The sequence below is a fragment of the Fukomys damarensis genome, unplaced genomic scaffold (assembly GCF_012274545.1).
Source record: "Fukomys damarensis isolate Sample0158 unplaced genomic scaffold, DMR_v1.0_HiC HiC_scaffold_9, whole genome shotgun sequence".
NCBI classification, from domain to species: domain Eukaryota; kingdom Metazoa; phylum Chordata; class Mammalia; order Rodentia; family Bathyergidae; genus Fukomys; species Fukomys damarensis.
The window spans coordinates 20,327,913-20,353,437 of NW_022900921.1; the positions used below are offsets into that span (position 1 = coordinate 20,327,913).

Below are 25,525 nucleotides of genomic sequence, written 5' to 3' on the forward strand. Positions count from 1 at the left end.
TTTTTTTTTTTTTTTTTTTTTTTTGAGACAGGGTCTCACTGTATAGTTGAGACTGACCTGGAACTCACCATGTAGCCCAGACTGGGGAGACACAGCTTTTAAAGAGGTAATTAAGGTAACATAAATCCACTAAACTTAGAGGAGACTTAGTCCAGCCTGCCTGCTATCTTTGTAAGAAGAGAAACTTTGGAGCCAGGCCTGGTGGCACAAGCCTCAAATCCCAGCTGCTTGGGAAGCTGGGGCAGGAAGACAAGGAGTACAGGACTGGCCTGGGGGAAAGACCCTCTCCAAAAAGCGAGGCATGGTGGTGTACACATATAATTCTAGCACTGTAGGAGGCTGAGGCAGGAGGGCCAAGAGTTCGAGGTAGCCTGGGCATCTTAGCAACTGAGGGAAGCCCTGTCTCAAAATTAAAAATAAAAAGGGCTGGAGATGTGTGCAAAGACCGGTGGGTTCAATCACCAGTACCACACAGCAGAAAAAGAAGGAGGAGGATGAAATGGGAACACCAGGATGTATGAGAACCAAGGAGAAACCTTCTGAGGACACATTGAGAAGGTGACCATCTGCAAGCCAGGAGAAACCAAACCTGCCAATACCTTAATCTTAGATTTTCAACCTCCAGAACTATAAGAAATATAGTTCCATTGTTGAAGCTATCCAGTCTGTGGTATTTCATTTCAGCAGCCCTAGCCAGCTAATACAACAGCCAAGAAAAATGAAAACCTACCTCTAATACAAAGATTTGGGTGTGGATGTTCGTAGAAGCTTTATTCCTAACAGCTAAGAAATGGAAGCAATCCACATGCTCTTCAACTGTTGAGTAGCTAAGGAAATCACAGTATGATCCACCAGTGGAATATTACTCAGGCATTAAAAATAATGGAACTGATACATGTAGGAACTTGGTGAACTTCAAAATCCGGTGAGAAACCGGAGACAAAACAGTATGTGCTGTCTGGTCCCACTTATATCAAAGTCTAGAAAAATCAGATCTAACCTATTTCAACAGAAAGCTTATGAATGCTTGAGAGTAGTAGGGGAAATTAGGTGGGAAAGAGTATAAAGGACCATTTTAGGGTAATGGAATATTCTTTATCTTGAGTGTGGTTGTGCTTATACAAGTGAGAACAGTGGTCAAAACTCAGCGGACTGTATAGTGAAAATGTACTTTGTTGTTTTTTTAAATTATATCTCACTAAAACTGATTTTTTTGTGGTGCTGGGATTCAAACCCAGGGCATGGCACATGCTAAGGAAAAGCTCTGCCACTAAGCTACATCCTTAGCTCTAAAGTAGGGATTTTTAAAAGAAACATGTTATTGATCATGAAGAGACTTAGAAACACTGCCCAGGGTGCAGTTCAAGACAGATGAGTAGTGGGGCTGGGGATTTAGCTTAGTGTTTCCACCATCTCCCTTACAAGCACAAAGTCTGGAGTTCGATCCCCAGTACCAGAAAACAAAACAAAACAAAGACAGGCAAGTACAGGCAGAGTGGTTTCCGGGTGGATAACCCAAGTGTCTTCTTATCACAGGAGATACGTGGGAGAGACCAGTGAGAACGAGGGAGCGGCTGAGGAGGAGGAAGAGGGAGAAGATGATGTTTTCACTGAGAAAGCCTCCCCAGATGCAGATGGGTACCCGGCTGTGAAGGTAGGAGGAGCTGTCATTGGGTTTGGTAATGAACTTACCATTAATCCTCAACTTTAAGAGCCAGAAAACATTCATCCTGTTTCTGAATGGCCACCCGCAGGCACTTATCTAGGAGCGTCCCTTCCTTGGGTCTTTTGGTGACAGTGAACCAGGAGGGGCTGACTTGGCCTCTCTTCTCTTCTCCCTCCAGTGCCTTCCCCACTTCCTTGGGTGCATGTTGCGCTCTCCTCCAGTCCTGGCTGTGTAGGTCGAGGACTCCTCCCCATCCAGCCTTTATTTCCTCCTGTCTGAAATGGACCCAGTATCCCCGGCCTTGCAGATGGGTTCAGAGGTTTTGAAGGCATGTGTTTCTCGATTGGAGTGTGCTCAAAGTACAGCGGGGAAGAGGAGTCCAGTCAGGTTCCTTTGCTTCCTGTTTGCCTGCTGCACTCGAGTGTGGTATTTTCCGTCGAGAGCCCCATGTTCTTCTCACCTGCATGAAGGATGCAGCTTGAGCGCCCATCATACCTGAACCTGGCTCCCTGGGCTACAGCTGCAGGTTGTCCCCCAAAAGTGCCTGGCTGGCCTTGGGGCACTGGAGCAGAGCCTGGGCTTTCATCCTTCTGCCTCCTCCACATCCAGGCGTCTCTGCAGTTCTCCAGCCAGAGGGGCACCTTTTCCAATCACAGTGTCTCCTTCAGGATGAGCAGGGCTTGCAGGATGACAGTCCCTACCTTTAGGTGTTTTTCTTTATCTTCTCCTGATGACTGCTGTGCATGACAATAGAAAACCTGATGCCCTTGTTTTCCAAAGAGGCTTGCTGGCTTATACCTCCTGGTAGTTCCAAGAGAGCGCCTGTAATTCTGGGCGAGAGCGGTGGAGACCTCCTTGGTGTGGTTCTGTCGAAATCCAGCTTGTCCATAAATCTTAGGATATAAAGGCCAACCTTTTTAGGACTTGAGGTCCCTCCGCTGCTCCTATGAGTGTTTCTGGGCACCGTCCTGGCAAGGCTGGACTGATAGACCCAGCAGGGCTCAAGGGAGGAAGCCCCATGGGCCAAAGACAAAGTGGCAAGTCGCTGAGTAGACTTCCGGTGAGGGATGAGACTCAGTGGACACTGGGGGCCTCAGGCTGTGGCTTTTCCCTCAGGTGGACAAGGAGACCAACACAGATGCCGTGGCCCCATCCCCCACAGTGGTGAGGCCCAAGGACCGGCGGGTGGGTGTCCCTTCTTCAGGGCCATTTCTTCGAGGGAGTACCATCATCCGCTCCAAGACCTTCTCCCCTGGACCCCAGAGCCAGTATGTGTGCCGGGTAAGCAAGCGTGTGGCGCCTTTGTCCTCCCCTTAGGTCACCCGGAGCCCCCCAGCTCCCAGTGCAAGCCTGATGACTCTCGTAGGGATGCGGGTTTCCTCCTGCAGGTTACCTGAGCCTCAGTTTCCATCTGGGAGACTCACAGGTCTATTTCCTAGGTTGGGTTCTATTCATTGATTGATTGACTGATCATTGTGATTTTATTTTTAATGACAACAGAAAAATAACATGTTGCCAAATAAGCATTTCACAAGCAGTAGATAGAGGAAGAAGTCACTTTAAAAGTACTTTTAAAATATGGGGCAGGTGTGTAGCTCGGCAGTGGAACGCTTGCCTAGCAGGCCTGAGGCCCTGGGTTAAATCCCCAGTATCACACAATGCATACATGAGATAAGGAATAAATAAATAATATCACCGTGCACACCCAAAACTGGAAGGTTATATACAGAAATTTCAATTGCCCTTACTTCTGTTTAGTGATTAAATACTTGTCTTCTTATCTTTCTTGTTTGGTTTTGTTTTTGTTTTTGTTTTTCTTCTTCAGTACTTGGAATTGAACTCTGGGCTGCATCTCTGATCTTTTCACGTTTTAACTTAGAGACAAAGTCTTGCTGAATTGACCAGGCTGGCTTCAAACTTATGACCCCAGAATACTGAGATCATAGGCATGTGCTTCCCCACCCTGCTCCTGTCTTCTCTCTTTGGAAACATGATTATTTTTGAAAGAAACATTTAAAAAAGTACTAGCTAAAGAAAAAGCTATTAAATCCCTGGAGTTTGGAATCTAAAAATCCAAGCAGGGCCCCCAGCAGCCAAGGTCTGAACCCTGAAAAGGTCCAGCCAGGATGACATCTTAGAAACGGAATGCTGGAATACTATTTATCCACCCGTTCCTTCTACTTTGATATTCTCTGTGTACTTGCCTTTAAAGGGTCTCTGGGTGAAGATTAACTGGTGCCACGCAAAATGAGGCTAGTGTCACTTTGCTCTTGAATTGCTACAAAATGTAACTATTTTGTAGTTGAAGGCCACTGCGAACACACTGGAAAGCGCCTCTGCCGTGAAACCCCATTGCCTTGCTGTCAGTGAATTGGACAGGGTGTTTGGGGGTGCTTTTCTTTTCTTTTTTTTCTTTGTACCAGGGATCAAACTTGGTCCTTGCACTTGCAAGGCAGGTGGCAAAAGGGGTGGTTTTCTTATAGGATTGTTTTATGTAAAGAATGGGAAAGACTCAGTAGCCAGTTCTTGATCGGTGTTGTTACTGTGATTTCACCAACTTATTTCTTATTCCTTCCTGTGCAGTTCTGCCCCACCTTTCCACACATTCCATGGCCCGTGGGTGTTTCATCCCCACTTCCAGGGCGATTCCATTCACAGCCTCCAGATGCAGAAGGACGCATGAACGTGGTCTAGTATTTAGCTAAGGGTTATCGTGTCTTATTTTTAAATTGAATTTGTTACTAACGTTTCAAACCCACAGACCAAAAGGAAAAAGCAAAACTAGCAAGTTTGACCATAAAATTCCAGTTGCTTTTGAAAATAAAGGGCCTTTCTGGCCGCAGGCCTCCCATTCTGTCCTCGAACACCTGGGTGGAGCTGATAGTGGTGGCCCCTGTCCTTGGGTGGGTGGCTGGGGAGCTCTCCTGCTCACCGCATCGGGCCCCTTCTCCTCTCATGCCTTTTTTTCTTTGGTACTGGGGATCGAACTGAGGTCCTTGTGCTTGTGAGGCAGGTGGTGGAACCACTGAGCTAAATCCCCAGCCCCGCTTCCCCTGTTCTGGGTACTGACCTGCTCTTGACACCTGTCAGTGGCCTTCATTCTTAACATCCTTTCCTGGCTGTAGAACTTTCCTACCCCTCCCGGGCGAGCCCACTTGCCTTCATTATCTGTGCATGGAGGATTGAAGCACCTAACTAAGCCTGAGGGTCATTCTGGTTGCTAAGGGCTATAGAACCAGCCATTGCTCCCAACCTCCCACAGCAATGGCACAAATAAGCTATGTATATACCTTACCTGAGTACTGGGCTCAACTGAGATGTCAGCATCCTTCCTTCCCTCTTCCTTCCAGAACCACTGAATAATCATTAGGATCATAAATGGAACCTTCCTTCTTAAAGTTCCAGTACTTCATTACAGAAGGGGAAGCTTTCTGGATCCCATTCTACATAGGAACCTGCCCCTTACCTGATTATCACGGAGGAGAACATCAGTAACAGGGGTTCTCGTATCTGAGTATTTCACATCCAAAGCCTCTCATTGTAAGATCGAGTAGAGCCAGTCATGGTGGTAGATTCCTATAATTCCAGAACTTAGGGGCTGAGGCAGAAGGATCACAAGCTTGACGTAAACCTGGAATATACAGCAGGTTCAAGCCTGACCTCAACAACATAGAGGGACCTTATCTCAAAGAAATGTTGAGTAGAAAAGTTCATTTCTTCATCCCATGAAAATTTCACCAATGTACTGGCCTCTTACCAAATTAGTCTTCAAGGAAACATTCCTGCGATAATAGCAGCAGTCCCTCCCTTCTATGTGAAGTCTAATTGTTCAAGCCGGTAAGCATCTGAAAAGATAGTGCAGTCACCACACATATTGGCTGCGAAGCTTGCAAAAGGTACAGAATTTCTTGAAGTCACTGAAGTTAATGGGGACTTACTGAGTTTCAGGTGAAGGCTCCTGCAGTTAAGCCACCTAACAACAAGAGAGAAAAGTCTGTAGGGCTTCGAGCATGAATGATTTGAATGATTTAGAAAACTCTTTGGATAACAGATAAGACTCTCAGCTTTTTTGCAAAATTACCAATGTTACAAAAATGTTGTGGGAACCACATACACAGAGAAGAATGTCACTCAGCAGAAAAATCGCACCAGAAGGACTTCCTTCTTTTTCACCAGGATTAAAATGTAGTTGTGATTTTGTTAAACTAGAAAATACAGTAACTTTGGCGTAGTGTTTTATCTTTTCCAGCTAAATATGTTTTTCTCCAGCGTGTGGTATAAAATTCTGGTCACTTGTGAGGTTCACTTTAAATGGCCTGTTTCTGGGATTGGCATCCTCAAATAACAGGAACCTGTAGTCCCACTTATTGTACATCTTCACCCTGTATGAAACACAGTGCTGAGCATTTCCATAGTTTGTTACCTGCACCAGGCTCTAAGCTGCAGGTCTTCAGATAGAGATTGTCAGTCACTGGATCACATCCACAGGCAGGAAGGGCTCTTCTTGGCAAAGCTGGCCCCCTTGAACCCATGTGTATGTCTTTCTTATAGAATATTACTGAGTGAAGGCTATGAGAAATAGCTAACTGCAACATCCCGGATGTTTTGCTGTTGCTTCCCCTAGGACTCTGTGGGCATGCAGACTCTCTCCCAAGGTATCATTTAACCCTCTGTTTTGAACCCACACGATGAACCCTACTGAATTCCCAACAAAGAGTGTGGGGGCTGCCCTTTGCCTCCACCCTACTTCCTTTACTCAGCCAGCTCCTTGTTTTCCAGTCTGTGATGGGTAGCACTTCACTTCCTTCTACCAAATCCCATACCCCTCAGCATGCCTAATTGCAAACCACAGAAGCAGTCTCTGAGCAGTATATTCAGGGAAGAAATTTTAGGGAAGGAAAGTAAGTAGCTCATCTCTTTATTGTGAGACTGTAGAACTAACCTAAGAAATCAGGTAGGACCAAGGCAGGCCAGGTCAGAAGCAAAAGCATCCCCAGCTGGACCCACTGTTGCCTTGATGTTAAGTGTGACAGTCCTCCCTTTATACTTTCAGTTGGTTCATTTTCCTGCAGTCACCTGCGCTCTGACATTATTAATACAGAATTTCCAAAATAATCTATGCTCTAAATCGCACACCATTCTGGGTATCATTACAAAGTCTCGAGCCTTCCAGCTCCATTCCGTTTAGGATGTGGGTCACCCCTATCCCAGGCCATCCATGATGTCTACACTGCCCACCCCCTGGTCTCGCGGTAGCCATCACAGTAGCATTGCTTGTCTTCAAGTAATCCATTATTTGACCTAATAAAGGCCCTAACGTGCAAGAGAAGTGTTGCAGGCCGTTAAGATGTGATGCAGAGAAGCTGTGACATGGTTTCTTAAATGAAAAGGTGAAGTTCTTAGGTGGGGAAAAAAAAAAACAAAACATGCTCTTATGTTGAGGTTGCTGAATTCTAGAGTAAGGTATTGTTAATCTCTTTTTGTGCCTAATGTATAAATTATTAAATTTTATTTTGTTTTGGTACCGGACATCGAACTTGGGCCCTTGCACTTGCAAAGTAGGTGGCAAAACCACTGAGCTAAATCCCCACCCCTATAAATTAAATTTTATCACTGGTTTGTGTGTACAAGAAAACATAGTCTGTGAGTCAGCCAGGTGTGGAGGCCCACAACTGCAATTCCCAGCATTCTAGGAGGATGACGCAGGAGGATCACAAATTGGAGCCCAGCCTAAGCAATTTAGACTCTGTCTCAAAATAAAAAATAAGGCTGTGTAGGGCTCAGTACTCTGCGGCTTTGGGCATCCCCTGGGGCCTTCATACGTGTCCGCGATTGATAAGGGGTGGCCACTATACTGATGCCCTAACACCTTCTTATTCTATTTAAGTACATGTTTCCAGTGCATACTGATTACTCCACCAGGTTCCTGCCGCTTCCAGCCACAGAAGCTGTGGTAGCCACCACCACTGCTCACCACCAGTGGCTTTTTTCCCCTCAAGATACTGACATGGAATGAAACAGCAGCTTGTTTTAAATCCAGAAGACACAGTAACAGAGAGTTGGGCCCAATCACCCACACTGTGATTCACAGCCTTGGGCAAGTGCACCCAAGAGACAGCCTAGTCCAGGGCCCGCCTCCAGCTGCCAGGAAGGCCAGGAAAGCAAAGTGCAGGTCCTTTAAGCTTCCCTAAGGGGGCAGACTTTGTTTCCCACCAAGAGACATAAGATGATGGGGTTTCCTGTCCGTTGGATGAGAGTTCAAATGCTAATCACCCACACCGGCCCCTCCTCTGTAAGGAAAGAAAACATTTGCATGACATCTAGTCTTACAGATGATCCTACAAAGCCTGTTGTGACCATCCCCTTTTATAACTGCGGAAAGCCAGAGCACTTTGCTGTAGAGCACACAGTTACTAGGTGCAAAGTCCGACTGCGAAACCTGTAGCCCTTCTGTCACTCGGAGCCGCCTCCTGAATGGCTTTTTCTGGCCTCCTTGAGTCCAGCTGTCAGCCCCTCTTGCTGGCCCGACATCAGTCACTTCTCTGCACAGAAAGTGTTCTCTGTTCTTCAGCATGACCTGTGTCCCATGGTTAGTCTTTATGCTTTGGGCTCCTGGATGACATTTAAGTCAGTGCAGTTAGGGACAGTGAACCTCACTTCCTGCTGCTTTCCACACTTGTGTATTTATAAGCACAGCTGTCCCGTGTGTTAACTGACCCACTTTGACCAAATGGACAGTCTTTGCAAAATTCTTATTCCTCAGCAAGCCCCCTGAGATTTAAATTACTGTGCTGCTTCTCTCTTCCTTGATTTCCCTAGCTTTTATTTAATTTATTTATTTATTTATTTATTTATTTATTTAGGTACCGGGGATCGAACTCAGGTCCTTGCATTTGTGAGGCAGGCGGCAGAACCACTGAGCTAAATCCCTGGCTCCCTAGCTTTTAAATAGAAGTAATAGGCATTGATATTCTCTACCATTTGCAAGATTAAATGCATTAAAATATAGAAATGAAGTTCAAGAGCTTACTGTTGATTTCACTCCTATTTTACAACATATTCTTTATCAAATGAACTACTAGTTAAGGATCCATTATCCCGATTCCTATTTCTAGTGGGTTTGATGCATATTCTATAAACGCCACCTTTGATTGCAACAAAGTAGAATAAAGTTCCTTCTGGTCCCACATGCCGTCCACTTGTGAATCTACCACACTTGGCGAGTCGGTGGCCCCATGTCCGTACACCAGTTTCATTTCCGAGCCCTACATGCAGCCTGGGGCCTGGAGGAGGCGTGGCCACAGAGGCAAGTAGATGAGGCCCTGAAGCCCCGCTTTGATCATCTCCAGCACAAAAGCACTTTCACTTCCCTGGGTCATTGTTCAGATTGAGGGCTGAGTGGAACTTAGATGGAATACCTGTGCCTGCTGTTGCCCTCCCTGTCTGCTGTCCTCTGGCCCGACTGAGGCGCTGCCTGGTGCAGTGGCTCTTTCATCAGTTGTGTCCCTGGAGTTGTCGTGTTCATCAACTTTGCAGGAATGTTAATATATATAATTATCGTTAATGGTGATTAATAACTGCAAAAATGATGACATTAATAGCTTCTCAGGAGAGACCAGCAGCAGTGAACTGACAGCTGCCAGACACATAGACAGTAGTGGGGACCTGTGTCAACCCTACTAACTGGAAATGTGACTGCATGCGCTCACCTACAAAAGGGGAGTACTTTTGTCCCGATGCCTCTCTCTGATCCTTCGGGGTGAGACTCACCTTCAGTAGAAAATCCTTCTTGACCATAGCTCTGATTTCTCACCGTGGTTGAGAATCTGAGCCCTCTTGGGGTAGGGTATAAATGAGTCATTGGAGGGATTCCGATAGGGTAAGGTGATAAAGCTTAATCCTTATAGTACCTGTCTGCTGCATCTGTTCCAAGTGCATGGTCCCTGAGGGATTTGCCTTGAATCTGCTTGCCTGCCTGCCTTCCTTTCTTCCTTCCATCCATCCATCCATCCTTCTTTCTTTCTTTCTCTGTCAGTCCCCTCTTTTCAGTGCTGGAGATGGAACCCAGAGCCTGGCACATGTTAAGCAAGCACTCTACCGCAGATCTACATTGCTAGCCCCAAATATTGGTCTTGATAAAGACGCTATTTAAGCCACTAAAGGTGAGCTCTGTGAGTGATGGGGGCGAGTTGATGCCAGCAGCTCTTGGTGGATGGGTCCAGGGCTCGGTATATCCTACAGTGACACTGATGTCACCCCTGCTGGGAAGATCGTCAGCTCACCAACCTTGAGCAAGTTCTGTGACCTCCTCGGCCTTTGCGTCCTCAACATAAAATGACAATGTCCCTGTCCCACAGGGTTGTTGGGCAAATTCAGTAAGATAATGCATTTCAGTCAGCACCAGGCAGAGACCACCATGTACGTATGGAAACGTGCACCGTGCGTAGCATGTGCTCAGTGAGTGTTCACGTATAAAGAAATGTCAGAATGAAGCCCAGATCCAAAACTTATAAGGAGAAAGAGGGGAAGTCAACTTCCTTCCTAGCCTCAGAATGCATTTTTACCATGCTTAATTGCACTTGACTTTTGTCTTATAGCTGAACCGGAGTGATAGTGACAGCTCTACCCTGTCCAAAAAGCCACCTTTTGTTCGAAACTCTCTGGAGCGGCGCAGTGTCCGGATGAAACGGGTAAGAGTCACCTCTAAGCTCTTTGTGTGCCTGCGTCCCCTTTCTCAAGGCCTTCATGCTACACACACACCTGCACACGACCTGGTGACTGGGGTTCCCCTCTGCCGATGGTTGGAAGGGTGTTGCTCTTGCAAGGCCGATGATATTTATGCATGGAAGTTTGGGCCTTTGTAGACACTGGAGAGCGGACCAAAAGACCAGTGTAACCTTGTAATGATGACACATAGTAAGACCCAGAGTGTGCATGTTGGGCTGTCTTCCTGAGTAGAAATCGAAGTCGGTCAGAAAGAGTTGCATTAGTCACTTGCGTGTCGTTGGGACAGAGTACTTGGCACCTACAATTTAAAGGGGGAGAGATTAGTTTTGGCTCCCAGTTGTCAGAGAATTCATTGCGTGGTTGGTTGGCTCCAGAGCAGAAAGAACATGACATTAAGGCATGGCGGAGGAAAAGTACTTATCCCGTGGCATCTGCAAAGTAGAAAGAGGGGGAGGAGCCAGGGGCACGAATACATCCCGGCAGGTCACAGCTGCATGACCAGCCCCTCGGACCAGGCTCCACCTCTGAATAGCACATGACCTCATTGAAAGATTATTACTGATGAGCACAGCACCCCCCATGACTCACTCACCTTTCAAAAACCTCACCTCTGAGCCCACGAAACTAGGGGATATTCTAGATCTAAACCATAGCATAATTAACCAGCCCGAAATGTCACGGCCACCAACCAGAAAGCATGACCCTGTCGGAGCTTGCCTGGCATCTACTGGAAGCAAGTGGGGTGCAGTTAGAAAAGAGGCCTTTCCTGTTGGACTTGGGCTGAAGGGTGGCCTTAAGCAAAGAGCAACCCCTTTTTAGGACTTTGGCAGTCAAGGTGACAGGAGATCGAGAAAAGTGTCGCTCTGGTTGCATTTGCAGCGTGAGCAGAGACCGAGAAGCCAGACTGTCCGAAAGAGAGAAATGAGAATGAGCAGGAGACAACAGCAAACGGAAAGAGGACGTGGACAGAAGGGAGTGCTGACAGCCTAGAGACGGGGAGGCCTCCACCTCTCTGTCCAGGGCTAGGGTGTGGCTCAGTGGTAGAGGGCTGGGTTTAGTCCCTTGCACTGCAGACAGACAGACAGACAGACAGAAATACATTTGGGCCGCTGGTGAAAGGGTGTAGCTCCTTGGTAAAGTACTTGTCTAGTGTGTGTGTGAGGCCCTGGGTTCTGTCCCCAGCATTGTGAAGGGATACGTGGGTGGGTAAGTGCGTGGCTGGCTGGCTGGCTGGCCGGCTGGCTAGATAGGTAGAAATACATTTGGGCTGCAGACGGAGCTCACTGTTAAAACACTCCCTTACTTGTGTAAGACCCTGGGTTTTATACCCAGCACTGCAAAAATAAACTACAAAAAAATGAGCTGGTGTTTTGCTTCCCCGTTGTCCTTCCAGCAATTCTGGAGAGGGCACACGGGGAAGGGCATGCTGGAGAAGAATGCGGACATGGCCTCAGGTCACTGGGAAACTGAACGTCCACTCTGGGTCCTGTGCTCTATCTGCTGTAACCAACCTGTAGTGCACGGTGCTCTCTGGAACCCTGAGGGCCACCTGGGGAGCCTGGTGACAGTGCCAATTCCAAGGGCACTTCGCCATGTGGTCTGCATCATGCTGCTGCGGTGAAGCCCTGGGCACTGCACTGTAAGCTCTTCCAGGCTTCTAAAGCTGGTGTTCTGTTATTTACTCCTGAGAAACACTCCTGCGGGACTCTTCCTCGCTCCCCTGCATTTCCTGCACTTCCCCTCCCCCTTCTTCCTGGTCCCTCCTACTTGGCCACAGGGTTGATTTACTGAGAGGAGAGCTGGACCGGGGCTCAAGAGTGCTCCAGTCCTTGCTTCTGTTTGTAGTGTGAGCTATGCCTTACCCTGCTGCAGCCTTGCCCAGGGCGGGTTCTAAGACCGGATGTTGGCTCAAGCAGAGCACAGTCATTTTCTATGGTTGCCCTGAGCCCTTGGACCACATAGATCACCAGCTGGATTTCCTCAACCCTGCTCATTGCACAGACCAAACATTGCTTGGCCTAGAAGAACATTCTAGATCTTCTGCTTTCGGCTTTTTGTTTTGTGTTTTTTAAGACAGGGTCTCATTATGTTGCCCAGGATAGCCTTAGACTCACGGTCCTCTTTCTTCACCTTCCCAAGTGCTGTCAGTCTTTCAAAGGGAGGATAGATGTGATACCAGCATTTCTTGTACCATGTCTCAAATCACCACAAACTGAGCAGCTTAAAATAAAACAGATTCCTCTTCTCAGTTTCTTGAGCAAGTCCTGTGCTCAGGGTCTCAGCAGACTAAAATGTAGGGGTGGACTAACTGCATCTTCATCTGGAAGTTTGAGTAGGATCCTTCAAGTCCTTGGCAGAATTCATTCCCTGGTGCTTCCTGCTGGTTGCAGACCACAGGCCATTCTCATCTCTTAGCGGTCATGTCAGGTCTTTGCCATGTGACACTCTTTATGATCTGCACTGCTTCCTCAAGCCCAGCAGAGTCACCCAGCAAGGAAGAGCCCAGTCCATCATTGAAGGGCTCACCTGATTAGGTCAGGCCCACCAGGGTTAATCTTCTTTTGGATTAACTCACAGTCACCTGGCAATCTAATCATAGTAGTAATGCCATATCCATATAGAAGGCAAGGCGATTACACAGGGCATGCATATTAGAGGGAGAAATTTGGGGAGCCACCATAAAATTCTGCTTTTCACAGCCTGTTACTCTTCTTAATCTATAATGGATTTTGATGGCAGACAGTTAATGACTATTAATCTGGGTACTTTGCATATAAATACCAAAAGAACCCCAGTAATAACACAGTTTAAAAATGAAAGAAGGAATTTATTACCTCATTTAATGGAAAAGTACTGGTTAGATGTGTTAGATTTCTGTCACTGGGATAAATACCTGGGATAATTAACTTTGAAAGAGGACAGGTTCATCTTGGCTCCCACTTCCAGAGATTTCAGTTCATGTCAGTTAGGCCTCTTGCTTTGGGCCTGTGGCAGCACAGTGCATCATGGGAGGAGCACACGGCAGGGGAGGCTGCTCGCTTCATGGAGGCTAGGAAATAAAGATAGCAAGGGGGGGGTCTTACTATCCCCTTCAGGGGCACGCCCACACTGACCTCACTTCCTTTCACTTGGCCCCACCTCTTAAATGCTCTAGCATATGCCCGTAGCTCCACAGGCCTGTGACTAAACTTTTAGCATGTGGACCCCTGGGAGATACTTAAGAGCCAAACCACAACATGAAGGGTGCAACTCACTGGTAGAGAGCTTGCCTAGCAGGCACAAGTCCCTGGAGGCAGTCCCCAGCATTGCAAAAACAAGAGAAGCTCAGTGAGGCAGAGAAGGAGAAAGGGAGAGGATGGGGGAGATGAAAAAAAAAGGAGAGAGGGAGCGAGAGACAGAGATAGGGAAGGAAGTGAAGGCCAGCTTCAGGCACGGATTGAACCAGGAGTTGAAATGTTCTCAGCTTTCCTAACCCAATTGTGGCACTGCCCCCTCCAGGGCCACCTCATGTGATAGTAAAGATGACCATGTCTGTATCAGCTCTGGGTTTATATCTTGCTGCCCCAGCAACCTCTGTGTAACAACATTTGTCTTTTATCCGAGTAGTTGAGCGAAGTGTCAGAAGTGAGTATTCCCCCCAGAAGTAGTCACTGAGATTCTGATTGGTCACAGTCACATCATATTCCTACCCCAGATGTCCCACACGGACCAGGTGGATCGAGATCGTCATGGGGGACTGGGGCTCTGTGAGAGGAATGCTGGGCAGGCGGAAGGAACAGAGGAGACACGCCCTCTCCTGGGAAGGGGCATGGGCCTTGTTAAGGAAACTCCTGCAGGACCGGGTAGCAGCAGGCGTCATGAACTGAGTATAAATGTTGAGGGCACCGAGGGAAGCGAAGCTAGCTCATGGCACGGAGTGAGTAGGCGGGGCCTGCAGCCAGTTGCTAGGATGGATCCTCGGCCTTACAATTTATGCTCTGTGACCTAAGTTCTGTGAGACACCTCTGTGCAGGTGGTAACAGTGGAGACCTTACGGAGGTGTTGTGAGTATACAACACCATAGTGCAAGTAAAGCTCTTGGCACCGTGCTTGGGACGTGGCAAGTGCTGCTCCAGTGTGAGCTGAGCGACTGGAAGAATTCCTGACAGGGTTCGGGGAGGGGGCCAAGCCTGATTTGGATGCTTGCAGATGAATGAGAGAGGCTGTTTGCCGTTCAGAGGAGAGGGTTGTAGTAACTTTGGAAGCCATCCCCACGCAGCCTTCATCCGTCAGATCCCTGCGGAACGAGCGCCTGATCCGCACCTCACTGGACCTTGAACTAGACCTGCAGGCAACGAGGACCTGGCACAGCCAGCTGACTCAGGAGATCTCAGTGCTGAGAGAGCTCAAGGAGCAGCTGGAACAGGCCAGGAACCACGGGGAGAAGGAGCTGCCCCAGTGGCTGCGTGAGGATGAACGCTTCCGCCTGCTGCTGAGGATGCTGGGGAGGAGGGTGAGTGCTGGGAGCTGGTGCTGCGCTGGGAGGAGAAGCTTTGAACCGCTCTCCATCCTCACTGCAGGTCCTGCTGAGAGGGATCCAGTGGCCCCTCACACCCATCGTACACTCCCCCTGGTGGGCCTGGGGTGCCCTCTGTCCACTTGATGGGGCCGCAGGACCTTTTTAAAACTTTTACACTGTAGCGTTCGTGTAGCCCTCAGGTTTCACTCTGACTCTTCATGCAGTCCTTCCTCACACGCCCTGGGCCCCTCATCCATGGTAAGGCATGCGCTTTTACAGGGCGCTGACCTGACTCATGCTGCCCAGACAGTCCCAGGAGCGCCTTTCACCAAAGGAGAGAGGAGCGGATCGTGCCCGGCTGTGTGCTGCCAAGATGCCCGTGGGTACTGCTGTGCTTCTGCCGGCGTCTCTGCCCTGCTGTTGGGAATCAGAGGGATTTCTGGGTTGATTGTGGAAAAAGGTCCACAAAGTGGCAGTAAGACTCAGTGAGTTTTATTTATACTTCGGCAAGGTTGTGTGTAGGGGAAATCCTTGCACAGGTGGCAGGGATACGCTGCGCATTGTAAGGCACAAGGGAACTTCAGGTAAGGAGGCTGGAGGGAGGGCTGACACACCTAGCTGGTATCACTCCATGGCAAGGTGAGTCTTTGAGTCAAAGAATTACAAAGAACCACAGCACCTTAAGGTGTCTGCAGCTTCCTAATTGCCCTCATCTATGGCTAGCAAATGTTGGGTGAGGCTTTACAAGGCACCCAAAGCAGGTAGGTTCTAAATAGCTAAAAAAAGATCTGTGTACTTGATATTTAAAATGATCCTTTGGGTGAAAATTGGAGTGTGTCACTGGTTGGCTTCGGAGAGATGAACAATATACAATCTAGAAGGGCTGCATTGGATTCATGTATAGTGAATCACAGCTGCTGCTTCCTGATTGCTATCCTTAATGCGAACGTCCTTTCTTTGCTTTTACCCTCTGTACTCGGACAGTGCCAGCCAGGGGTTCCTGCCTGAATTGAGAGAGCTTGCAGTCCTGGTTATCAGTGAGGAAGTGATAGCTTAGGACAAGAAAATGGTTCTGGACTTCTTAGGCCTGGGCTAGTGTGAGGGTGCCACACTGGTAATTTGTAAATTCCAAAATGTTTTAAAGAATTTCTTTACTGACTTAAGAACTCAGTTTGTTCCCAAGGGCTGCTTGTAACTTCAAGTTGATCAATTGCAGGCCCAGGCCCCTCTACACAGCCTTCAGAGTCTCTCCTGTAGACGCGCAGATCTGAGTCCTTAGAGAGACACTGGCTTAGGATTTTTCAATGAACCCACACAGGAAAGGATGTTGGAATGTTCCTTCCAGAACTCTTTAAGGGTTAAATCTGTATCTGAGACCATCTGGAAGCACAAGTAGGTTGTAACTCAAGACTTTGGTCATAAGTTAAAACTAAAATTCCAGTCATTCGTAACTAAGATTCCCACATTTGTTTGTATGTCAGGGTATAACTCGAGGGTCCCCTGGACCCTGTGTATTTATAAATAGGGTTATAATGAGAGCACTAAAGGAAAGTAGAAAATTAGGAGGTTGGGCCGGGGATTTAGCTCAGTGATTTCACTGCCTGCCTTACAAACTTAAGGTCCCGAATGCAATAACAAAAAAAAAAAGAAAGAAAAATAGGTTACTTTTAAGGATAAGAACATTAATATATCCCAAAGTTAAAGTAACCTAATAATAGTTGGCTATTATATTTATCTTTGAGCTTCCAGGTTGTCAAGGCAAAAGGAAATGAGAAAGTAGGTACCTGTGTGGCCTGCTTTTTAAAAAACACACAAACCAGGAAAACTTGACCTTCAAATAGTTAAAAAAAAAAGTACATCTGAATACCGAATAGTTTCTCTGGTGTGAATAATCTGCAATAATACATAAGATCCTAATAAGATTACTGACATTTAGAAATGGGAAGAAAGGAGCTAAAAGTGTGGAGAAGGTGGGATGGGTAGGGGAAGGGTAATAAGGGAAAAGAAAAAAATGTGAGAGAATGAAAAGATGGAAATAAAGTGTTTGTAGATGGGGAGGGGAGGAGGGGGTGAAGGGAGGGCAGGGGTAAGGGGAAAAAATGAGAATCAAGACTTGTCATGTAGAGGTACAAGATCCCAACAATGAATGTAACTGTACTGTATCCCTAAAATGTACCAATAAACTCAGTTAAAGCTGAAAAAAAAAAGTACATCTGTAGCTTCTGCTTACAGGCCATTTAAATGATGGCTTCATGGGCCGGAATTCTTTGTGCATTGGGTTTATGGGATGTTTTAGAGCTCTCCGTGGTTTGTTCTCCAGAGTGCTATATAGGGTTGCGTCTGGAAAATGGAGTGCAGTGTTGTGTCTAAGGCTCTTAAGCATAACTGCGTGGCTTAGAATTGGGTTTCCAGCACTACTTTGTGGTCTGGTGTTAGAGCCATTTCTTAACATGCCCGAGCCTCAGTTTCCTAGTCTGTAAAATAGAGGTAATTAAATCTGTTATCTGAGCGGGCCTGAGGATTGGATGAGGTCACACATATTTCTCTAGGCAGCCCTTCCTTACTTCCTTGTGTCTGACAGGTAACAGGTATTCACTCGGAGAGACGATGTGAACAGTGGTAAAGAAGCAGGCCCCCTCGTGGATGGCGCCTTTTGCTCGTTTGCGATAACCCCACCCCCCACCCCCCCCCGCAGCTGGCTCGTGTCTAGGCACCCTGAGGTCTCTCTACTGTGTCAAGCCCTTGCTTGCTCTGCCCACAGATGGACCATGCAGAGCACAAGAGCGAGCTGCAGACGGACAAAATGATGAGGGCAGCTGCCAAGGACGTGCACCGGCTTCGAGGACAGAGCTGTAAGGAGCCCCCGGAAGTGCAGTCCTTCAGGTGAGCTCGTGGCACCGGCCGCACACCCTCCCTGGCACAGTGAGCCCACTCAGCTCCAGCCCTCTTCCTAGCCTTCCTACCCACTTCCCCTGTGCCCATCTCTAGCAGTGCTGCAGCTCTTGTTAAAACAGATGTTTCTCCTCTGCCAAGCTGTCCCTGGTGATCTGTGCGTGTTGCAGTGTTCTTCCCCTGCCTGTCTTTATCAGTCCCACACATCTCGAGCTAATTTGTTGGAGCCTCTTGTTTAATGAATGAGCCACCTGCTCTGGCCTTTCCTCCACGTTTCCATCACTGGTAATTGCAGAGGATTGGCTAAATGATAAAGAAGCCTGGCGGCGAGATGCCCGCTGGGCTTCTCTGACTCTGCCTGCCGCCTGCCAGGGTGGCTGTTTTTTGTTTTGTCGCACTGAACCCTATCATATTGGTGAAGGGTCCCGGATGCTATTTGGCCTGGGTCTTCAAACCACAAAACGCCTTGAACTTAGACTTCTGTTGCGTCTCAGACAATGTGCATGTGTTTTTGTACATACTAAATAGGTGCCTTTGTGGAATATAAACACTTCAAATGTACTGTAATTTGTATACCCATGCTTGGGCCTCTCTTAATTTTTTAACAGAGAATCTGACACATTCTAAGTGACCCAAGTATCATTTTTAAACTCTTAGAGGCCTCAGAGATGGCTGGTCATGCTCATGGCTCCATTGTTGTTCATCCAAGAGTGATGTTATTGGTCCTTCCTGCCTCGGGAACATTTGCCAATGACCATCCATTTCTGATTGTCCCAAAAAATAAGCTGGTGATGCTACTGGTATCTACTAGGTCAAGGCCAGGGATATTGCTAAACATCCTACAAAACACAGGACTGCTTCTCCAACCATGAATTTTCCTGCCCAGGGCTGAGGGAGTAGCTTAGCAGTAAAGTCAATGTTTTTTTCTTTGGTTGGGTTTGGTTTGGTTTAGTTTGGTGCTTGGATTGAACCCAGGACCTTGCACATGCTAGGCAAGTGCTCTACCACTAAGCTATATCCCAAGACCTAAGGTACATGCCTAGCTTGGGGGGTGTCCCCAGCACAACCCTCCTCCCAGTTATCCTGCCCAAAACATCCATCAAGTGAGATTGAAACCTCTGGGCCGGGGATTTAACTCAGTGGCACCACACCTGCCTCACAAGCACAAGGTCCTGAGTTCAATCTCTGGTACCAAAAAAAAAAAAAGAGTGAAACCCCCAAGATGGCCTGTTTTACAGGGAGAAGATGGCATTTTTCACCCGACCTCGGATGAATATCCCAGCCCTCTCTGCAGATGATGTCTAATCGCCAGAAAAGTATTTTCTTTGTTCCACAACCACGGACCACGCTGTGAATGTTGACTGTGGCTAAAGTTTATTTATGTGGTGTTATATGAAGGTACCAAGTCACAAGTCCTCTAGCGCTCTTGTTGGTTTTAAAATGAACAGACTTTTTTTTTTTTTTTTTTTTTTTTTTTTTTTTTTGTTTTTTTTTTTAAAAAAAAAAAAAAAAAAACACACAAACAAAAAAATTTAAAAAAAAAAAAAAAAAAAAAAAAAAACAGCATTAAAATGACAAGATTGTATAGTTTGTATATTTAGGAATGTATTTTTGGGAAAGAAAATTTAAACAAACTAAAGCAGTGTTAAGTTGCTGCTCTTCTTAAAATCGTCTAGATTTTTCTTTTTGTACAGCAGCACCTTCTAGAGGTTTTCCTGCAATAAGAAGTGATGTTTGGGGGACGGTAATCCTAAAAGGATGTCCTCCAGATGGCACAGTACAGCTAATCTTTCCTAGTTCACATATTTTGTACAATATTAAAAAAAATGCAGAAATCATCGGGGGATTCGGATGTGCATCCACAAATTGTCCTGAGCTGTGACGTGTTTTTGTGTGGCTGCCTGACTTGCAGCGGGCAGCGGGCTGGCTGGGCGATCCAGCCCCAGCGGGTGACAGGCCACACGGGTCTCAGGCGCCCAGTGAAGCCGCCGATGGAGTGAGGGGAGGGCTGCAGAGAGAGCTCCATTCAATTTTATCTCCATCAATAAAGTGGCCTTTTGAAAAGAACTCCCTGTCTGTTTCTCTCCCATCCCGCACCTTTGTGTCTCCGTGATTTTTTACTCTCCTCTTTCCAGTCAGTTCCTTCTCATTCATTCCCAACTCTGGGATTTGCTTTTTTCTTTTAGCCACTCTGCTCATTTGCTCCTTAGACTTCTCAGCTGCTAGGGAATTAGAATTCCCAGTTGAGACTGGAGATTCTCTCTGTGCTCTCTCCTTCTTTGAAATGCCACACTTTGAAATCTGTCTTGCACTTTCTTCCTATGATGTTAATCCATGTTGTCCCTGACTCAGTTGTAATAATAGGTCCTGGGGCAAAAGAGTTGTGTCTTGTGCCGCTCTGGGACCCTGATGCCCTCACAGCTGCTTTGCAGAGGCTGCTGCAGACAATCAGAAGTCAGCCTTTGACAGATAAATTGGAACCGTGACAAAATCTCTTCCTTCGTCCTCCGGCTGACATCCTGTGTGACTTTTCTTAAAGTATGTTGCATCCAGCTGTATCAAAAACACCTTGGCAGCTGGGCAAAAATGCAGAATCATGCAGACTCCGTGGTGGGCAACTCTACTCCAACCTGTTCAGGAGCTCAAGTGGGAGTATCCCTTGAGCCCAGAAGACCAGCCTGCACGACATAGCGAACCCCTGTCTAAAGATAAAAAAAAAGATGCAAACTTATGTGCCCTTCCTTAGACCCCTTGGACTACCCCATCCATTTGTGGATGGGCCCGGATACCGCACTTTGTTCACTGATGTTTCCGCTGTGTCTTAAGCAAATTTTGGTTTGAGGGTCCTCTCAGTACCAAGTGAATGAAGCCCAGGCAGAGGCACAGTGTAAAGCGCAGCCTCCTGTTGGTGAACCACATGGGCAGCGCTAATGTGCACACTCATCTCCTGCCCCCTGGGGACCACTGCCAGGCGATGGACAGAGTGGGGACCACTTTCCTGGTTGCACAGGGTCTTCCTCATGTGGCTGTTTCTCCTTGGGCGTACAGAACAGATCATGCAGTCTTTTCTTCTTTCCTGTCTGGCTTCCAGGGCTGTCAGTAGCTCGATGCTACAGCTTGCATGTGGTTTGAATGGGTCCCAGAAGGTTCACGTACTGGATGCTTAGTCACCAGTGTTGTGGTAAAGAGGGGATGACCTATGTAAGAGGTGCATTTGGTGGAAGCTTCTTTGGAGGAGACAGAGACAACTCCCAGAAGGGATTGATGATGGTGTAGCAGGGTGGATTAGTTGCTGAGAGAATGGTTTTTATTAAGGAGCCTGGCATCTACCCTGAATTGCTCTTCTGAATGCACCCATGGCACACACCTTTCCACCTTCCCAGTGCTGTGTGCTATCTGCTGTGAGGCCCTGGCTGGGCCTAAGAAGGTGCTGGCCCCATGCTCTTGAGCTTCCAGAACTGTGAGCTGATAAAACCTCTTTTCTTTAGCAAGTAGCTGGGCTTAAGTATTTTGTTATAGCAATAGAAAATGGACTAAGAAACCAGCCCAGTTTCTTACCACTGACCCAAGGCTTCCTCCTTCCCTGTGGCTTCACATCTCAGAACGTGTTATTTTATGATGCTCGCTCTGTCCTCCTACACAATTAAATCCCATATGTTAAGGGTTAACCTTAATAGTTTTGTCACATGAGTATCCATCAGTGTCATCCCCAACTCAATTACCATAGGTCCTGGAGCACGAGGATTTTCTTACACTGCCTCTGTGGTCCCCTAAAGGGGAACTACAGTCCCTACAGAGCTCAGAATTTGGAGGAGGCTGCTATCCTTGCTGACACTGTAGCTCCATCCATCCTTCTGTTAAGGGCCCAGGCCAAAGTAATGAGGTAGATGACTCAAGCCAGGTAATCAGAGTGATCCAGCAGTTGGCTACTATGATTGAACCAAGGACAAGCATGGGACCCCATCTAAGTTGGTCAGAGAGCTTCCCTAGCATTTTACACCTGAAGGTTAGAGACTAGAATTCCTCTTTCCAAAGCATTCTCTGGTTCCTGCTGGTGGAGGCCAAGAGGATTAGAAAAATAAGGCCAATATTCAGAAAGAAAAGAAGATCCGATCCAAGAATTGGGGAAAGAGTGAGGGTATTGTGGGGAAGGTGTAGCCTGAATGCATTTGCAGCAGTCAGCAGCTCCACAATTCACTGTCCCTTTAATGAGTGGAGTCACTGTCCTTCCTGGAATTCCACCCCACTCATTAAGGGTTAACCCCACAGTTAAGTAACTTAGTCAGGAAACTAAGCCAGAGCTTTGAAAGTCATGCAACAGAATGTCTTCTCTCACATCTTCATCCACGTTCAGCTCAGCCCCTCACCCACCCGCTGCCTCAGCTTCTGTGAAACAGACCTTCAGATCCCTCCTGTATGTGGGCAAAGCCCCGTGGAGCCGCTCCTCCTGCCCAGAGAAACGTCTGTGTCACTTCAGTGGATGGAGCACCTGTGGCAAGTCCCAGTCCACCTCTGTGGAAGGCAGACGTTCCTCTGCCAGCCATGGTATTGAGTCTTTGTGAGCGACTCACTGGCAATCATTGATACACCCAGTTATTTGCCTGAAGAAAAATTAAAAATAGGTAAGGAAATGTCTGCTGGGAATATTGCATGTGTTTTCTCCAGTATCTTCACAAGCCCAGAAATGAGAAGTGACCTGCTCAAGGTCTCACAGACAATAAATGGCCAGAACCAGGATACACATGTTGCCTTCCACATCCAAAGTCTCCCTTCCCTTTCAGCAGCAGTGACTGCTCCACAGCGCCATGGCGACCTGTTGTTATAGTCGAGACACAAGACCCTGGGGTCTTCTTTAGAACCTTTGGCTCTTTGAGAACAAAAGTCATGAAATCCTGTGGTTTCTCTGCCTAAGGCTAGGGGGAGTGAGGCAAGAGAAAGAACTGCTCTGAGAAGACATCAGAGGGCCTCATTGGGTCTCTTTGTCCCAAGCCAAGCCAACTGTTCCGTTTGAGTACTGATCTTTTGCAATATGTATTCTGATTTCTTTGTACTTCCTGCTTCTCAAGAAGGGTAAAATCCTAGATATCAGGCGTGCTCCTCTGGCCACTTGGGAAGCCGAGGCTGGAAGATTACTTGGGCCCAGGGGTCTGAGACCAGCATAGGCAAAATAGCCAGAGTCAGTCGCAAAAAAGGGTTCTTCCAGTTCCATTGTTCCCTTGTTAACTAAGCTCCAGCCACACTGACTTTTAAGAGCTGTAGCTGGATACAGTAGCACACATTGTAACTTGGTTACTGAGGAGGCTGAGACGGGAAGATCACAAGTTTTGAGGCCAGTGTGGGCTATTTACCAAGACTCTCTCAAAATTTAAAAGGGCTGTATATAGTTCAGTGCCAGAGTATTTACTTAGCATCCATGAGAGCCTGTGTTTAATCCCCAGCACCACAAAAAAGAAAAAAGATCTGTAAGCCTCCTTATTCTTTTTAACAACCACATACTCCACTGAATAGATGGATTATAAATTAATTGACGGGCATTTATTTGTACCCAGTCACTAGCTTTTATAAGCAGTAGCTGTTATCTCTGTCCTTCCATCCTTTCAAACATGTATGAGTGTTATCTGTAGATACATTACTGCATACATGTCTCAAATGTGCCAGCAGAGCTCCATGTAAAGTTGTAAAATGCTGCCTAGACATTTACTTTCAGCATGTTTATGGTCTGCATTGCTTGAAGGGCAATAGAAAAAGATGAGACTTTGAAAGCACGAAGTCCTGAGTTCCACATCTAGGTTGTACATACTGCTACCTCCAGGATTTTGAGCAAGAGGACAGCCTTTTCATTCATTGGTGTGAAGATTTGGGATAATACATTTTAGGAACTGAAATAAATGAGGTAAGTTGCTAATAAATGCTGGGAAAGTTGTTATATTCTGATAGATATACTTCCTAAGAATAACTAATCTTTACATGTCTGGCCAACACTACTAATATGGTTTCTCCCTAAACACTTTGGATTAAATAGATATATTAAGGAGAATATGGAAAATTAATAAACTTACAACCAACCACTTAGTCATTAGATGAAATAACAAAAAGGCAGAAGTGTGACATTGTTGTAGATATTTTTACCAGTTGTGCATATACATTTGATGCTTTGTTTTTATCTGTTCATTAGGATTTTGGAGATGCAAGGGCAGGGACCATGCATATCATTTTTGCTATTTCAGGAACTAGGGAGAAAATGTGCATGGGCTGAGGGGTGGTGAGAAAGAAAAAATTTTCTAGAGGTAATGCCTGGGATGTATATGGAATGCGGAAGAAATTAAAGATGGAGAAGGTGACCCAGGTAGAAAGTGGCCCCAACAGCAGGTACAAAGATAGAGCTGTGGGTCACACATTGCTCTCCACACAAACCAACAGGAACTACACAGGGGGCTCAAGGTGTTTCTCCTGAGAATAAATCCTTGAGTACTACGCAAAGCGAGCTCAGTAAAAAGATGGCCCTTGCCTCCCGCTTTATTCTGAAGATGGGATCTCATCATCCTTTTGTCCATCCAATTTGTCCATTCCTCTCTCCATCCATCTTTTTTTGTAATCTCCAAGTATCATGGCAACGTGCTTGCCAGCATGGTCAAGGCCCTGGATTTAGAGTGCTAGCAAAGGGGGGAAAAAAAAGAAACAAACTTTAAAATTCTTCCCCCACCCCCCAGTATGGGGGATTGAACTCAGGACCTTGCACTTGCCAAGCAGGCGTGGTTCCACTGAGCTTAATCCCTAGTCCTCAAACTTCAAAATTCTTAAAAATTAATGTGGACTATCCGATTTGACAAAGACGCCTCACTTTGCAAGTGAATTGATAAGGCAGACATTTTTCATAAAGTAGACAAGCTAAATTTGCAGATCCACAGTTTTGATGAGGGGAAAAAACCAGTACATTACCACTAGAAAAAATGTTTAAAGAGTGGTACTCTAAATATTGGCACTGAAGGAACACTGGGCAAGATCCCCACCCTCTTGGTATAATCCTGTGTCTCTACACACACACACACACACACACACACACACACACACACACACACAATATTATGAATATTATCCAGCCTTGAATTTTATTCAGCCTTAAAAATAAGGAAATCTGCTCATTTATAAACCAGAGGACAAACCCAAAGGACATTATGCTGAGTGAAATAAGCCAGACACAAATGCTGCAGATTTTACATACATAAAGAATCTTAGAAAGTCACCCTCATGGAAGTACAAAGTAGAATGGCGGTTGGCAGGGGCTGAGAGGAGGAAATGGGGCTGTTAGCCATGGGTACAGTGCTTCAGTTTGGCAGGATGAAGAAATTCTGGGGAGCTAATGTATATCGTGACTCTAAGCAATACTGTATTATGTACCTGAAAATTTGCTAAGACAAATCTCAAATGTTTTCAACACAGGATAAGCTATGTGAGGTGATGGACATTAGCTTGACTGTGACCCCCGTCTCACAATGTTTACCTACAGGAGAAGACACTCAGCCAGGCGTGGTGGTTGCCTGCCTGTAGTCCCAGCACTTGGGAGGCTGAGGCAGGAGGATAGCCATCCTGGACTACAGTGAGTTCAAGGCCAGCCTGAACTACATAGGGAGACCCTGTCTCAAAACACCACCAGGGATTTAGCTCAGTGGTGCGGCTGCCTGCCTTGTAAGCACAAGAGCCCAAGTTCGATCCCTGGTACCCCCCTAAAAAATTTTTTTATA

General features: G+C 46.7%; 1 protein-coding gene across 4 annotated transcripts in view; it reads left to right on the forward strand.

The window, feature by feature from the left end:
- Positions 1 to 19,261, forward strand: part of Wwc1 (WW and C2 domain containing 1) — a 152,261-nt gene extending 133,000 nt beyond the window's left edge. For all 4 annotated transcript variants that reach the window (XM_010622220.1, XM_010622221.1, XM_010622222.2 and 1 more), the window contains exons 18-23: positions 1,537 to 1,654; positions 2,783 to 2,947; positions 10,264 to 10,356; positions 14,652 to 14,885; positions 17,653 to 17,774; positions 19,022 to 19,261. In XM_010622220.1, the coding sequence (XP_010620522.1) occupies positions 1,537 to 1,654; positions 2,783 to 2,947; positions 10,264 to 10,356; positions 14,652 to 14,885; positions 17,653 to 17,774; positions 19,022 to 19,088 (799 nt within the window). In that variant the 3' untranslated portion in view covers positions 19,089 to 19,261. The remainder of the gene's footprint in view (positions 1 to 1,536; positions 1,655 to 2,782; positions 2,948 to 10,263; positions 10,357 to 14,651; positions 14,886 to 17,652; positions 17,775 to 19,021) is intronic.
- The last annotated feature ends 6,264 nt before the right edge of the window (positions 19,262 to 25,525 follow it).